Below are 17024 nucleotides of genomic sequence, written 5' to 3'. Positions count from 1 at the left end.
CCATTCCCCAGGGACCAACGGTTACCACGAGAGCAACAGTTGCCAGGAGACCAACGGTTATCACCAGAGCAGCAGTTACCAGGGGACCTGTGGTTACCACAGGAACAACAGTTGCCAGGGGAGCAGAGGCTACCGCAGAAGCAGCGATTGCCAGGGGACCATAAGTTGCCAGGGGAGCAGTTACCAAGGCTTCCTGATTTGTCACCACGGCAGGCGTTGCTATGGCACAAACAATTGCCACAGACACAGCGAATGCCAGAGGAAACAGAAGTGCTTTACTCAGCCTTAGATCTGGTAGCAATGGACAAAAGAAGGAAGGAAAGATTATCTTAACCATGATGGAGGGGCCCTTATTTCAATGCTGCATCCTGAACTTGCTTCAGACTGTTATCAGGGACCTATTGTCCACCGGATGTTCAGAAGATTGCAACATCATGTAACTTAAGTTTACAATGCCCCATCACTATCTGTTCTCCTGCGTCCATTCCCACAATGTCTAATGTCAATTAACAGGAAATATAGTGGAGAAGGCCCTGCTCCCAGGCCTGTGTCATTGCTGTAAATTACAATTGTCAATCAAATTCATATGGCACCCTATCACCTAAGATTCCTTCACTAAAGTGTGGCAAGAATTGGTGTAGCAGCTCAACTGATGTCCATTTCCTGGATGAGCAGAGACTTTCTCTGATTAACTATTGGGAAAACTGAAGCCATTGATTTTGAATGGCAAGTGCATTCCTCTGCCCGGCAACAGTTTGAGACTAAGTCAATCTGTTGGCGACCTTGGGGTTACGTTTGACCTTGGGTAAGCTTCCAGCCTCATTTTTTTAGTGTTACCTTCATGATTGCCTATTTTCACCTCAGTAATGTCATACGGCTTTGCCTCTCTTTCAGCCCACTGATGCTGAAATCCACCTTTGTGCTTCAATACCTCGTGATTTGACCACTTCAATGCACTTCTTGACTGGGTGATCTGTGTCATCACTATGGCTCCAAGAGCAGGTCACTGGCTAGGAGTACTGCAGTAACGTAACTCACTCCATAGTCTCTCAAGTGCATGACATAATTACCCATTCCATTTCTGGCAACCAGTCTTTTGAGGATCCCACAGTGCAGAAGGAGGCCATTCAACCCATACCGACCCTCCAAAGCACATCCCACCCAGACCCATCACTGTCTTTCCCCGCATTTCTAATCCACCTGGTCCGCACATCTCCATAGACTACGGGCAATTTAACATGGCCAGTCCACCTAACCTGCACATCTTTGGACTGTCGGAGGAAACCCACACAGACACAGGGAGATTGTGCAAACTCCATACAGACAGGTGCTCGAGGGTGGAATCAAACCCATGTCCCTGGTGCTGTGAGATAGCAACGCTAAGCACTGAGCCACCGTGCTGCTGAGATCTGCCAAACATGCAAATCAGGTCTGTGAAGTCTGACCAATCTCTTCCCCAATAAATACTGGAGCCGATGTTTGAACGCATGTAAAATAATGTTCTGTGTTCACACAGGCCCAAATTAGCTGCAGCTTAACTAAAGAGAGAGCTGAGACTGTGTCTTTATGCAATAATAATTATGACATAACAAAGCTCTTGCTTTTCAACTTAGTTTTGTGGGCGGCACGGTGGCACAGTGGTTAGCACTGCTGCCTCACAGCGCCAAAGACCCGGGTTCAATTCCCGCCTCAGGTGACTCTCTGTGTGGAGTTTGCACGTTCTCCCCAGTGTCTGCGTGGGTTTCCTCCGGGTGCTCTGGTTGCCTCCCACAGTCCAAAGATGTGCAGGTCAGGTGAATTGGCCATGCTAAATAGCCCGTAGTGTTAGATGTAGATGTAGATGTAGATGTAGATGTAGATGTAGATGTAGATGTAGATGTAGATGTAGATGTAGGGGTATGGGTGGGTTACGCTTCGGCGGGGCGGTGTGGACTTGTTGGGCCGAAGGGCCTGTTTCCACACTGTAAGTAATCTAAAAAAAGGGAATGGTGTATTGAGCACGACCTGACTCATGAACAAAGGGATCTGGAGTCTAGCTGACTCAGTCAATGGGAACTGAGATCAGATTGATGCCAATAGCATGACTTCCCATTCTAGGTGAAAGTGAGGACTGCAGATGCTGGAGATTAGAGTGGTGCTGGAAAAGCACAGCAGGTCAGGCAGCATCCGAGGAGCAGGAAAATCGAGGTTTCAGGCAAAAGCCCTTCATCAGGAGTGGCTCCTGCCCGAAATGTCGAAACATCGGATGCTACCTGACCCGCAGTGCTTTTCCAGCACCACTCTGGATCCCCATTCTGGCTGGGGTGGATCTGAACCAGCCTCCCTGCCCTAGCTGAGGTAGAGATCACAACGCTCCAGGTTAGACCAGCTTTTGGGCGAAGTCAGAAGTTTCACGACACCAGGTTATAGTCCAACAGGTTTATTCAAAACCACAAGCCATTGGAGCACTGCTCCTTCATCAGGTGAAGGAACAGCACTCCGAAAGCTTGAGATTTCAAATTAACATGTTGGACCATAACCTGGTGTCATGAGACTTCTGACGTTGTCCACCCCAGCCCAGCACCAGCACCTCAGATCATATGTTTGGGCAAGCATCTAAAAAAGGTATCCTTTGCTTAACAATGGGAATCAGGGTTAGGCAGAAATGCAGAGTTGAGGCCTCAAACTGATGATTGGCCTACTCCTGCTTCTAAAGCCTATGCTCTGACAGACAGATTCCATGGTAACTGAAGCCAAATATTTATTTCATGTTTACTCCATATCCACCTAGAGTCAGTCAAAAACACAATGTAGACACGTTCTTCCACTTGACTGGGGAGCTACAATTTGTTTTTGTCAGGGGACCAACAACATGTAGAAGTTTACACAGTATCTTTTAGATTACAAAATGATGTCCCATGCTCGTTCACGCAGGAACGTTAGAAACTGAGCAGGGAGCAGTAGAGAGGTTAACAGTGAAAGGGTTCAATGAGGGTTAAACAGTTAAAAAAAGTGTCTTTTACTGAAATGAGATATAAACAGAAAATGACAGAAGATTATTAGACAGGATCAGGGACAAGACCAGGGTGAGGAGCCAGGCCAGGGAGTGGGTGATGAGAACAAGGATGTAGCCTAGGTTACGCCAGGTGCAGGATGGTTGGAGTGGAGGGTACCCTTGGTTAGGGGAGAATAATGTCTGATGCATGTTCTGTGGGAAATATGTGATTGTAAAGTAACCATATTAAAATTGAGTACATGACCGACAGTGTAAAGGAAGCAAGAATTTGCATCTCTTCCTGAGTTCAGTCTTAGACTTTTTAAGGCTTGGTTTCCAAGTGTACACTTGATTAAACAATTGTAACCTGTAGCTGAGTAACCTATAGCTGAGTAACCTGTAGCTGGATGCATTACAGCTTGGTATGGCGGCTTCTCTGCCCAGAACCATAAGAAACTACAGATAGTTGTGAACACAGTTTAGTCCATCACGCAGGCCAACCTTCTATCCATTGACTCTGTCTACACTTCCTGCTGTCTCAGAAAAGCATCCAAAATCATTCAGAGTCCCCTTCCACCCCAGTTTATAATCTCTTCCAACCTCTTCTGGCGGGCAGAAGATACAAAAGCTTAAACACACTTACCAACAGATTCAAGAACAACTTCTTCCCCACCGTTGTTAGACGTATTTGAAATCATAAGCTTTCGGAGCACTGCTCCTTCCTCAGGTGAAAATACTTATAATATACCTGTTGGCCTATAACCTGGTGTCATGTGACTTCCGACTTTGTCCAAGCCAGTTATACACCGGCATTTCTACATCATTAGATTTCTGAACGGGCCTCTCAAATTTCAAACCTAATGTTGATCATGCTTTTTGTGTAAATTCTCTGCAGCCATAACTTTGTATTCCTTGCTCTGTTCTATCATCCTATGATCTCTACGTTATGATCTGCCTGTACTGCAGTCAAAACAAAACTTTTCACTGGACTGATGTACATGTGACAATAATAAATCAAATCTAAATCAAGTTTGCTGGTGGTTCGCCAACTCGTATCACAACAACAATGGAGGCCAAAGTGGGAACTGTGCAGATGCTGCATTGATACAGGTATCTTCCTACATTTCTGGAACCCAACCCACCACACCCCTCAATAGAGACTGAAAAATAAAAGTCGAGAGGTGTATAATGGGTGAACAAAGTGATGCTTCTCATTTTGTACCATTGCTAAAGGTTAACTATTTCCCCTTGGTGAATTCTGCACAAAGGAAACCACATCTTTTAAGATCAGTGTTTTTGTGTCTGTTTATTGTTATTTAATTGTAGAAATTCCATTAGATTTCTGGACAATCCACTCCACTGTCGACAGTACAAGTGTTACGTGTCTCCACATTAAAAGCACATCCATTATAAATGCATCATTTTATCTGACAAATGAGAATTAAACAGGAACATACAAGAACTGTACAACATTTCATACACTTCATTTCAGACTCTGCAGAGCAAAGGCCTTGGGATTTGTCATCAGCTGTTTACACAAGTGATAGTTTAACATTTACTAAATTAAGAGTGATGTGAGCTTTATCACTGGGCATTGGTGGAGATTAGGACAAGCACCACTGAGTTAGTTAGCGACATAACGTCCGTCTGATATAAACTCAGTGTTCATTGTGGCTTCACAGCTGATCTTATCCTGCAACAAGCCTTTCTCACCCTTTGACAGCACAGTTAGATGTGATTCACATTTCACAGAGTGTGGAAACAGGCTGTTTAGCCCAGCGAGTCCACAGCGATCTTCTGAAGAGCAGCCCACACAGGACCAGCTCCATGCCCTATCCCTAGAACCCTGTATTTCACATGGCTAATCCAACAGATCCCTGGTCACTATGTGCAACTTAGCATGACCAATCCACCAAACTGGACTGTGGGAGGAAACCAGAGCACTCTGGAGGAAACCCACGCAGACATGGAGAGAATGTGCAAACTCCATACAGGCAGTGGGCCAAGGGTGGAGTCGAACGCGGGTTCCTGGCGCTGTGAGGCAGCAGCACGAACACTGAGCCACCATGCCACCCCAGTTGTACAAGATTCCAATTGTGTACCCACACATCCTATGGAGCAGACAGCTCCTCATTCAGACCCATGATGTAAAATCTCAATCCATGCTTTCAAAGCACTTAAATACAAAACACGCACGCACCGTTCTGTGGTTCATTTGCCGAGAAAGCTGACTATTATGGGCCCAATGCAATGACAGTGACAGTGATTAGCAAACAATTCTGTTTGATGGACAGGATTTTTCTGCACGCAGGGTAAATAATCTCTAATCAATTGTCACTCAGATATACTCAGTAGTGCCAGGTAGAGCGTGGCAAGGCCAGGAGGGCATCACGATTGGACACATGCCAATGAGGTTGGGACTCCAAGCAGCGATCTTTGTTTTGAGATAGATGTTCTGAACGGGCAGATCCCCAGTCACATATTTAACTGTAAATCTGGGGGGGGCGGGGTACAGCAACAAAATGCCCTTTTGCCACCTGATTCCCTCAGGACGACTGACAGCAATGGCTGACATCTACAGGACACAGCAGATGGTGACTGGCAAACCTCACTTTACAGAGAAACAGAAAATAGGTGGAGTAGGCCATTCAGTCCTTCAAGCCTGCAGCTGTACAGGACATTGGTTAGGCGACTGTTGGAATATCGCGTGCAATTCTGGTCTCCTTCCTGTCGAAAAGATGTTGTGAACCTTGAAAGGGTTCAGAAAAGATTTACCAGGATGTTGCCAGGGTTGGAGGATTTGAGCTACAGGGAGAGGTTGAACAGGCTGAGGCTGAGGGGTGACCTTATAGAGGTTTATAAAATCATGAGGAGCATGGATAGGGTAAATAGACAAAGTCCTTTCCCTGGGGTCGGGGAGTCCAGAACTAGAGGGCATAGGTTTAGGGTGGGGGGGGGGGGAAAGATATAAAAGAGATCTAAGGGGCAACTTTTTCACACAGAGGGTGGTACGTGTATGGAATGAGCTGCCAGAGGAAGTGGTGGAGGCTGGTACAATTGCAACATTTAAGAAGCATTTGGATGGGTATATGAATAGGAAGGGTTTGGAGGTATATGGGCTGGGTGCTGGCAGGTGGGACTAGATTGGGTTGGGATATCGGTGTGGACGGATTGGACCAAAGGGTCTGTTTCCATGCTGTACATCTCAATGACTCTATGACTGTTCAATAAAATCATGGCTGATCATGCAATCTCAATATCTCACCCCCCGCTTTCTCTCCAGACTCATTGATCCTTTTAGCCGCAAAGGTCACGTCCAGCTTCCTCTTGAATATATCTAATGAACTGACACCAACAGCTTCCTGTGGGAGAAAATTCCACAGGTTCGCAACTCTCTGAGTGAAGAAATTCTTCCTCATCTCAGTCCTGAATGGCTTACCCCTTATTCCTAGACTGTGACTCCTAGTTCTGGATGTCCACAACATCAAGGACCTTTATTCCGCATCTAACCTGCCCAGTCCCACCAGGTTTTATATATTTCTGTGAGACTTCCCCCTCCACCCCCACATTCTTCTGAATTCCAGTGAGTACAAGTCCAGTCGATCCAGTCTTTCCTCATATGTCAGTCCTGCCATCCCGGGAATCAGTCTGGCGAAGCCTCACTGGACTCCCTCAGTAGCAAGAGTGTCCTTCCTCAGACTAAGAGATCAGAACTGCACACGATACCCAAGGTGCGGCCTCACCAAGGCTCTGCATGACTGCAGCAAGACATCCTTACTCCTATACTCAAATCTTCTCGCTATGATGGCCAGCCTGCCATTAGCTTTCCTCACCGTCCGCATGCCAACCTTCAGCGACCTTCTGGGTTCTCCCAAAAAAGGCACATGACTCAATGCTGGAAGGACAACTCGATGGAAACCCATTACCACCTACTCTGAGCAACACTCACGCCCAAACATCTCAACATTTCAGATTCCTCAATTTTAATGGAACCATCGTTTATTGATTATACAATTAGTTGGTGCGTTAAGAGGATGTAGCAGCTGGAGTGAGAGTACGGACGTCACAAATTATTGGCTGGAAGAGGCCTAGGATTGATGAAATTGTCCTTGGATGCATTTAGAATTGAATATTTAATATTGCTGTACAACTCAGATTGTACAGGGACCATATTCATGACCTGTATCACAAAATCATAGTCATACAGCACAGAAACAGACCCTTTGGTCCAACCAGTCCATGTCGAACAGAATACCAAAGTAAACCAGTCCCCCCCTACCTGCTCCTGGCCCATATCCCTCCAAATCTTTCCAATTCATATACTTATCCAAATACTTATCCCATTCCTGATGAGGGGCTTATGCCCGAAGCGTCGACTTTCCCGCTCCCCGGATGCTGCCTGACCTGCCGTGCTTTTTCAGCACCACACTCTCGACACTTATCCAAATGTCTTTTAAATGTTGTAATTGTACCCACATCCACCACTTCCTGAGGAAGTTCATTCCACACATCCTCCATGTAAAAAAATTGCCCTCATGACTCTCTCCTCTGACCTTAAAAATATGCCCTCTAGTCTTGAAATCCCCCATCCTAAGGAAAAGACACATCCTGTTAACTTATTTATACCCCTTAATTCATCCATAACATAATCAAATTGGGGCATGCATCCTTTTAGAAATTATGATCACTTGATTTGGACATTCATGTGCATTTTCACTGAGAAACCTTCCTCAAATGTTGATGCAAATGCTTAATTAAAATTAAACATTTCAGTAACAGGCAAATTATATTGGTGTCTGTGTCTCTTTGCTGATCCAACATGCAGATGTCAAACTTTCCTGATTTGTGCCAAGTGCCAAGAAATTCAGTTCCCTTGGCGACGAGGCTGGGTAAATATTGGACTGGTCATGTAGATGCTAGATTTCTGCAATCTCCAATTAAGCAAAGTCGATATAAAAATGAGAACAATACATTTTTAAAAGTCGAAGGTATTAAGAGGAGAAAACATTCTGTCCAGATGCATCACAGTGGGATAGCAAATGCTCTGCCCAAGACTGAAAAACTACAGAGAGTTGTGAACACAGCCCAGTCCATCACACAACCAGCCTTCCATCACTGACTCTGTCTACACTTCCCAGGAAAGCAGCCAATGTAATCAAAGACCCCTCCCAACCCGGCTATAATCTCTTCTACCTTCTTCCATCAAGCAGAAGATACAAAAATTAGAAACCACGTACCAACAGATTCAAGGACAGCTTCTTCCCCGCTATCATCAGACTGATGAAACAGCCCTCTCATATATTAGAGTGATCTCTCTCTGCACCTTCTCTGTAGCTGTAACATTATATTCCACATTCTGTTCTATTACCCTGATGTACTCATGTAATGTATGACTTGTCTGGATAAAACACAAAACAACACTTTTCATTGTATTTCAATACATGTGACAATCATAAATAATTAGATTAGATTAGATTACTTACAGTGTGGAAACAGGCCCTTCAGCCCAACAAGTCCACACCGCCCCGCCGAAGCATAACCCACCCATACCCCTAACCTAACACTACGGGCAATTTAGCATGGCCAATTCACCTGACCTGCACATCTTTGGACTGTGGGAGGAAACTGGAGCAAACCCACACAGACACGGGGAGAACGTGCAAACTCCACACAGTCAGTCGCCTGAGGCGGGAATTGAACCCGGGTCCGCGATACTGTGAGGCAGCAGTGCTAACCACTGTGCCACCGTGCCGCCTACTAAGGCAGGTATATATGGAATTTGCTTTCAGTTGAACTGTGATCTTATTGATTGGTAGAACAGAGGCAATGGGTTAAATGGCTTCTTCTTCCTATGATTTAGGATAGCCCTCGTATCCAAGAAAGCACACCGACGCTTCTACTTCTCAGGAGGCTAGGAATTTCAGATCCCTGTAAAGACTCTTATCAATACTTATAGCTGCACCACGGAAGGAATTCTGTCTGGATGCATCACGGATTAGTACAGCAACTGCTCTGCCCAGGACCGTCAGAAACGACAGAGAGCTGTGAACACAGCCCGGACCATCACACAAACCAACCTTCCATCCACTGACTCCCGTCCATATTTCCCGCTGCCTCAGCCAACATCAACAGAGACCCCTCCCACCCCCCTCCCCTCCCTGGTTATAATCTCTTCCACCCTCTTCCTCAAATGTTGATGCAAATGCTTAATTGAAATTAAACATTTCAGTAACAGGCAAATTATATTGGTGTCTGTGTCTCTTCGCTGATCCAACATGCAGATGTCAAACTTTCCTGATTTGTGCCAAGTGCCAAGAAATTCAGTTCCCATGGCGACGAGGCTGGGTAAATATTGGACTGGTCATGTAGATGCTAGATTTCTGCAATCTCCAATTAAGCAACGTCGATATAAAAATGAGAACAATACATTTTTAAAAGTCGAAGGTATTAAGAGGAGAAAGCATTCTGTCCAGATGCATCACAGTGGGATCACAAAAGCTTAAAAGCATGCACCAACAGGTTCAAGAACAGCTTCTTCCCCGCTGTTATTAGACTGCTGAATGGACCTCTCAAATTTTTAATTTAATGTTGATCTCGCTCTCTGTGCGCCTTCTCTGCAGCTGTAACGTATTCCTCTCTCTGTTCTATTACCCTAATGCTCTTTGTATGGTATGATCTGCCTGTACTGCACATAGAACACAACTTTTCACTGTACCTAGGTACATGTGGCAATAATAAATCAAATTAGATCAATAATGAAAGACACGTTCTGACAGAGACGTTTTCCTGTAGCTCTGCCACACCCCAGTCTTGTTGACTCTGGTTCTCCTACAATAAAGCCACACCCCATGGTAACGTGGCTCTGACTCTAGAATTTCTTCGATTCACCGCCATTTCGTTACATCTTAATTTCCAAAACACCTCCAACTGGAAATTCTCCCCTCAACCCTCTTCACCTCCATCTCCTTCTGTAAAACTGTTCTTAAAACCCACCTCTCTGTCAACATTTTAGTCAGCCTTTCTGACAGCTCCTTTTTAGTTTGTTGTTGACTTGTCTGATTAACGTTTTTCCAAAATACCTTATTTTTCAAAGGTACTACATCAATAACTTGCCACATCCACATCACTTAATTCCACCAAGCCTTGAGTGTAAGGCCACTCTCATAATCTCTCATCTCTAACTCTTCACTTCACCTGGTTAACAGCTCAGTCTAAATGATATCATTTCTATGCTTAGTTAGAATTCCCACAGTGCAGATCGAGGCCATTTGGTCCATCGAGTCTGCAATTAGCCTCCAAAGAGTATCTCACCCAGACTCATCTCATCCCCGTAACCCCATATATACTGTGGCTAGTCCACCTAACATGCACATTCCTGGACACTATGGGACGATTTTAACTGGGTCAATCCACCGATGGTTTCCAATTTTTGTATCTTCTGCTTGATGGAAGAAGGTAGAAGAGATTATAGCCGGGTTGGGAGGGGTCTTTGATTACATTGGCTGCTTTCCTGGGAAGTGTAGACAGAGTCAGTGATGGAAGGCTGGTTGTGTGATGGACTGGGCTGTGTTCACAACTCTCTGTAGTTTTTCAGTCTTGGGCAGAGCATTTGCTATCCCACTGTGATGCATCTGGACAGAATGTTTTCTCCTCTTAATACCTTCGACTGAGAAACCTGCATTTTTCCAGCACCACTCTAATCTTGACTCTGATCTCCAGCATCTGCAATCCTCACTTTGGCTTAGTTCAGATTCAACCCCGTTGCTGTGAGTCTAGAGCCACATGTCAGTCAGACCCCAGTAAGGATGGCAGTTTCCTTCCCTAAGGGATATTAGTGAACCAGACGGGTTTTCCCCAACAATTGGTTTGTGTCATCATTACACTCTCAGCTTTCTGCTGAATTCAATCTCCATCACCAGCCGTGGTGGGATTTGAACCCAGGTTCTCAGCACATTAGCTGGGTTTCTGGATTAAGAGTCTAGCAATAAAACCATTAGGTCATCACCTCCTCTGAATGGGGAGTGTCAACAGATGGCGGAATTGACTTGATTTTGATTGGATTTATTGCCAGGTGCTGGCAGGTGGGACCAGATTGGGTTGGGATATCTGGTCGGCACGGACAGGTTGGACCGAAGGGTCTGTTTCCATGCTGTACATCTCTGTGACTCTATGTACCCAGATACTGTGTAAAGTATTGTTTTGCACGTTATCCAGACAAATCACGCCTGACATAACTCCAACAGATCAACAGAACAGAATGCAGAATATGGTTTTGCAGCTATAGAGGATTGACCCAGATGGGGTGGAGATTTGAAGCCTGCCTTCTTGCCTGACCCACAGTGGATGCCATGGAGCTGTGGGTCATGCCTGGGGTGAACTCAGGAAGAAGGATGGAGGCATTGGCAGAGGGTACGAGAGAGTTTTACAAAGCATCACAACTGGGAAAGGAAGGAAGACAAGGGGATGACTCCATTACCGTCTCTACAATTATGAAGAGATTTGACAGGGTGGATGGAACGATGGTTCCACTTATTGGGAGGAACAGAATTAGGGGACCATAAATACAGGATCGCCATCAATCAATCCAATGGAAGTCTGTGAATTTGCTCTGCAAAGGTAGAATCCAGTACCACATTGGCATGAATTATCTTGTGGCCTTTAAGGGGTTGCTAGTTAAGACAGAAGTGGAAAGAAATGCAAGGACATGTTAAGGTTGGATGAAAATCGATGGGAGGAGGCTAGTGCAAAGCTTCAATATTAGCATAAGCCAGTTGGGCCAAATGGCCTGTTTCTTTGCTAAAGTTCTACTTAATTTTCCGTGACATGACATTTACAATCCACATGTACAGAGCTTTTTCAACAAAAATTCAACCTAGTTTATCTTGCGTGTTGAACGATTTGCAGGTAAAGTGCAGGACATAATCTTAAACAAACCAAATCCGCTTTCTCAACGAGACCATGGCGAAAAACATCGATTATCAATGCGAAAATCCCGAACGAAGAACGAAACAGCAATGATATTATAACAAGCCATGACATGCAAACACAATCCTCAGCAACTGCCTACGTTTTAACAAAAATGAAGAAAAACTCAGCAGGGTCTGGCAACACTTTAAAGAGAAGGGAGACGCAGCCTTTGCTGACTAGGCCCAGCATTTATTGCCCATCCCTAATTGCCCAGAGGGCAGTTAAGATGCAACCACATCGCTGTGGGTTTGGAGTCACATGCAGGCCAGACCAGGTAAGGGTGGCAGATTTCCCTCCCAATGGGACATTTGTGAACCAGATGGGTTCTTGTTCACAAATTATCAACGGTTACTCGGACCTTCTTTTATACAAAAATGCAGATGTTATTGGATTAAAAGTTTCACCAAACACCAGGGGGAGGATTGAAACCCAGCTCATTGAAACATTGAAATCCCCAATTCCCCTTGCCGGACGATGAGAGAAACGGAATTAACGTTTCAAAGGAAACATGATCCTCCTTTGGAACCGAACTTCAAACTTTGAAACATTAGCTCTGTTTCTCTCTCCACGGATGCTGCCAGATCTGCTGAGTTTCTCCAGCACCTTCCTGTTTTTATTTCAGATCTCCAGCAAACGGAGGGTCTTGGTGTTTCCCAAACTTTTGATTTCTACAGGCGGCAATCTGACTGCGGAAGTGAGAATTTCTTTCACAGTCGCAAGTTGGTCAATACTTTTTGGTCACATGGTCACACTGCTCTGAGTAGACATTTGGGTTCAGACCCCTCACCTTGTGACGATAGGGCCGTGGGGTGGGAGAGGAGAGAGGTTTACACTTGTCCCCGATTTAGAAATTGCAGACACCAGCAGTATTGCAACCAGTGGGATGTCTGGGCGTGACATAGAGTCATCCAGCATGGAAACAGAAAACAGATCCTTGGTCCAACCAGTACATGCCGACCATAATCCCAAACTAACTAGTCCCACAGCCTGTGCTTGGCTCATATCCCTCCAGACATTTCTCATTCATGGACTTGTCTCATTGTTTTTTAAACGTTGTAACTGAACCCACATCCACGACTTCCTCTGAAAGTTCATTCCACACATGAACCACTCTCTGTGCAAAAAAACTTTTGCGCATGTCTTTTTTAGATTAGATTAGATTCCCCTACAGTGTGGAAACAGGCCCTTCAGCCCAACCAGTCCACACCGACCCTCCGAAGAGTAACCCATCCAGACCCATTTCCCTCTGACTAATGCGCCTAACACTATGGGCAGGTTTTAGCATGGCCAGTTCACCCTGACCTGCACACCTTCGGACTGTGGGAGGAAACCGGAGCAGCCGGAGGAAACCCGCGCAGGTATCTCAATCCTCTCACTTTAAAAGTATGTCCCAAGTCTTAAAACCCACCACCCTAGGAGAAAAAAGCCATCTGCCATTCACCCTGCCTATACCTCCCATGATTTTATAATCTCTGTAATGCCAAGTCTCATCCAGTCAGAAAAGCCCCAGCCTATCCAGTCTCTACTTATAATTCAAACCCTCCATTCCTTAGAAGAGAGGCAAGACAGTCAGGAATTCAGCTTTCCCTTTCGAAAATGAACGCAGCTATTGCCTTCAAAATCCAGCTTTCGTTTTAAAAAGACCACTAAGAAACCAGCTCTTTGTTTTTTGATGACCAATGGTAACAAATCATTGGTTAAAAGCACACATGCTACCCATGGCCCACTTTGATCACTGGAGAATATCCTGGTAAATCTCTTCTGAACCCTGTCCAGTTTAATAATATCCTTCCTATAACAGGGCGACCAGAACTACACACAGTACTTCAGAAGAGGCTTCACCTCACCTGGTTGACCCATCTCCCAAATGCCAATGGAGCTTACTCAGAAACTCTGCAGTGGGCTCTCCAATAGGGAGCTCAGAGCTAAATACGCCTAATTTGTCATCGGCAAAAGAACCATTGTAAAGAGGAAGGTGTGGCTGATATCCTTCTATCTGTCACTCATCAGGACACATGCAAATCCCAAATGATTACAACAATTTATACTACAGGAAAAACGGGCACTGAATTGTGGACAAATGGACTCTAAATTGGTCAAGGTGTTGCTGTATATAAAGCTATGGAGACCAATGGTACAATGAGGTGATCTCAAGTAAGAGTCTGCTGTCCAAACTCTCTGGTGAGCTGGTGTTCTGAGGGAGTTTGAGTTCTGCTTGGTTTGAGATGGAGATAGGAGGATGAGGAGCCAAATCCCTCGATTGCCATCGAAACAATCCACACGAGCCCCTCATCCCGCAGTGTGTTCCCATGACAGTGGCAACGTCTGGTAACGAGCCAAGGAGAACGAGGATATTCCCACACATCGTGGGGTCAGTGAGTTTTTAACCAGTTCAGCGATCAAAGTGGAAACGTGTTGCTGGAAAAAGCGCAGCAGGTCAGGCAGCATCCAAGGAGCAGGAGAATCGACGTTTCGGGCACCGGCCCTTCTTCAGGAATCATTCCTGAAGAAGGACTGATGCCCGAAACGTCGACTCTCCTGCTCCTTGGATGCTGCCTGACCTGCTGCGCTTTTTCCAGCAACACATTTTCAGCTCCGATCTCCAGCATCTGCAGTCCTCACTTTCTCCTCAGTGATCAAAGTGGGTCATGGGTAGCATGTGCGCTTTTAACCAACGATTTGTTACCATTGGTCATCAAAAAAACAAAGAGCTGGTTTCTTCGTGGTCTTTTGAAAACCAAAGCTGGATTTTGAAGGAAATAGCTGCGTTCATTTTCGAAAGGAAAAGCTGAAGAGGGTTTTGTAATTCCTGACGGACTTGCCTCTCTTCTAAGGGGATGTTATTTTTTGGCTGTGTTCCATCAATGCCCTCGAAGGCTTTCAGTCAGGTTTCTGATCAAGCGTCCAGATGGGAAATGTGGAAATTGGCATTTATGTCAAATTATAGATTTACAATAAAATCCTTCTCAATCCCAGAGAGTGCTTTCCTTTCATTCTCAGGGTGAGGGTGCTGCTGGCTAGTGCAGCATTTATTACCCACCCCTTAAAGAGCCAACCAATCGGTCTGGAGTAGGCCAGATTCCCTTCCCTGAGGAACATTAGTGAACCAGATGGATTTTTCCCCAACAATCCTTTCATAGTCATCATTAGACTCTTAATTCCACCAAATACCAGGGTGGGATGTGAACCCAGGTGGGTCACGGATTAAGAATCCAGCAATAACACCACTAGGCTATCACCTCCTTTTGCTGACTAACGCAACAGATTGATTGGTGTCAGCCTGGGTACCAGGAGACAGCTCTACCCTGCACTGGGGAGGAAGGTTAAACAGAGTCCTGAAAAGCCTCCTGAACTTTGGGTGGCACGGTGGCTCAGTGGATAACACTGCTGCCTCACAGTACCAGGGATCTGGGTTCAATTCCAGCCTCTGGTGACATTCTCCCCGTGTCTGCATGGTTCTCCTCCCCCAGTCCAAAGAGGTGCAGGTCAGGGTGGATTGGCCATGCTGTGTTTTTTAAACAGAGAGGGTTTTTAAACAGGTTAGGGGATGTGGTAGGGTAATCTTCAGGTGGGTCAGCACAGACTCGATAGGCTGAATGGTCTACTGCATTCCAATGTGTTAAACTGAATCATTCTTTCACAGGATAGGGGTATCAGTGACATCTGTTGTCTGGTTTACTGAGGCCAGTTAAGTATAAACACATCGCTGTGTGTCTGGAGTCATGAGCAGGCCAGTCTGGGTAAGGACAGCAGCTAGCCTTCCCTATTGGTGTCAGCGAGCCAGGCAGACTTTCACAAAGCCCAATGCTGGTTTCACCATGACTGAGATGACACCTCAGTTCCAGATTTACTCATCGGCTGGTTTTTAAATTCCACCCATGGCGGGGATTTGAACCCAGATTCCCAGAACATTAGCCGATTCTGTGACGTGACCAACCCTCTGACAGAGTCGAGTATGATAAAGTTGGGGCACAACGTGAGACAAGGAGCAAAGAATTTATCGGGATTCGAAGGTTCACAGAAACGGGTTCAGGTGCTGAAACATAAAGGTTAAATAAACTATTCAAGGTGTGTTATATCGATGGATGTCTGACGTGAGGGAGTGGCTAACCTTTAAAAGGGCCCCACTCCAGCAAAATGAGAGATCTGTGTTTGCTTGGTGTCAATTTTACAAAAATGAGATTTTACAGAAGATTGCAGGGACAGAGGGTTCCATCCAGCGAGTTCAGAGGTTACTCTCGTGCGCTTCGACTGTGTCATGGGCAAGATTTCCATTTTCGTTCAGCCTCTTGGCCCGATATGTCTCGTAGAAAATGTTGTGTGTCACCTCCTTCAGGTCCTGGAGGTGAGTCCTGTGGAGTGACAGAGAGAGAGCCACAAGGGAGAGGGGGCAGGGGAGAGAGAGACAGAGGGAGAGGGGGCAGGGGAGAGAGGGACAGAGGGGGAGGGGGCAGGGGAGAGAGGGACAGAGGGAGAGGGGGCAGGGGAGAGAGAGACAGAGGGAGAGGGGGCAGGGGAGAGAGGGACAGAGGGAGAGGGGGCAGGGGAGAGAAGGGCAGAGGGAGAGGGGGGCAGGGGAGAGAGGGACAGAGGGGGAGGGGGCAGGGGAGAGAGGGACAGAGGGAGAGGGGGCAGGGGAGAGAAGGGCAGAGGGAGAGGGGGCAGGGGAGAGAGAGACAGAGGGAGAGGGGGCAGGGGAGAGAGGGACAGAGGGAGAGGGGGCAGGGGAGAGAAGGGCAGAGGGAGAGGGGGCAGGGGAGAGAGAGACAGAGGGAGAGGGGGCAGGGGGAGAGAGGGACAGAGGGAGAGGGGGCAGGGGAGAGAGGGTCAGAGGGAGAGGGGGCAGGGGAGAGAGGGACAGAGGGAGAGGGGGCAGGGGAGAGAGGGACAGAGGGAGAGGGGGCAGGGGAGAGAGGGTCAGAGGGAGAGGGGGCAGGGGAGAGAAAGGCAGAGGGAGAGGGGGCAGGGGAGAGAGGGACAGAGGGAGAGGGGGCAGGGGAGAGAGGGACAGAGGGAGAGGGGGCAGGGGAGAGAAGGGCAGAGGGAGAGGGGGCAGGGGAGGGAGGGTCAGAGGGAGAGGGGG

The 17024-nt window shown here is 46.5% G+C and overlaps 1 protein-coding gene across 2 annotated transcripts in view; it reads right to left on the bottom strand.

Annotated features, from left to right (window-relative positions):
* Positions 1-14677: 14677 nt before the first annotated feature.
* The window catches only part of septin3 (septin 3), a 95956-nt gene continuing 93609 nt past the window's right edge, over positions 14678-17024 (bottom strand). For both annotated transcript variants that reach the window (XM_072588581.1, XM_072588580.1), the window contains exon 10: positions 14678-16293. In XM_072588581.1, coding sequence (XP_072444682.1) covers positions 16167-16293 — 127 coding nt within the window. In that variant the 3' untranslated portion in view covers positions 14678-16166. The remainder of the gene's footprint in view (positions 16294-17024) is intronic.

The sequence above is a fragment of the Chiloscyllium punctatum genome, chromosome 18, assembly GCF_047496795.1.
Source record: "Chiloscyllium punctatum isolate Juve2018m chromosome 18, sChiPun1.3, whole genome shotgun sequence".
Classification (NCBI taxonomy): domain Eukaryota; kingdom Metazoa; phylum Chordata; class Chondrichthyes; order Orectolobiformes; family Hemiscylliidae; genus Chiloscyllium; species Chiloscyllium punctatum.
Note: the sequence above shows the minus strand (reverse complement) of the source record. Positions and strands in the feature narration are given on the sequence as shown.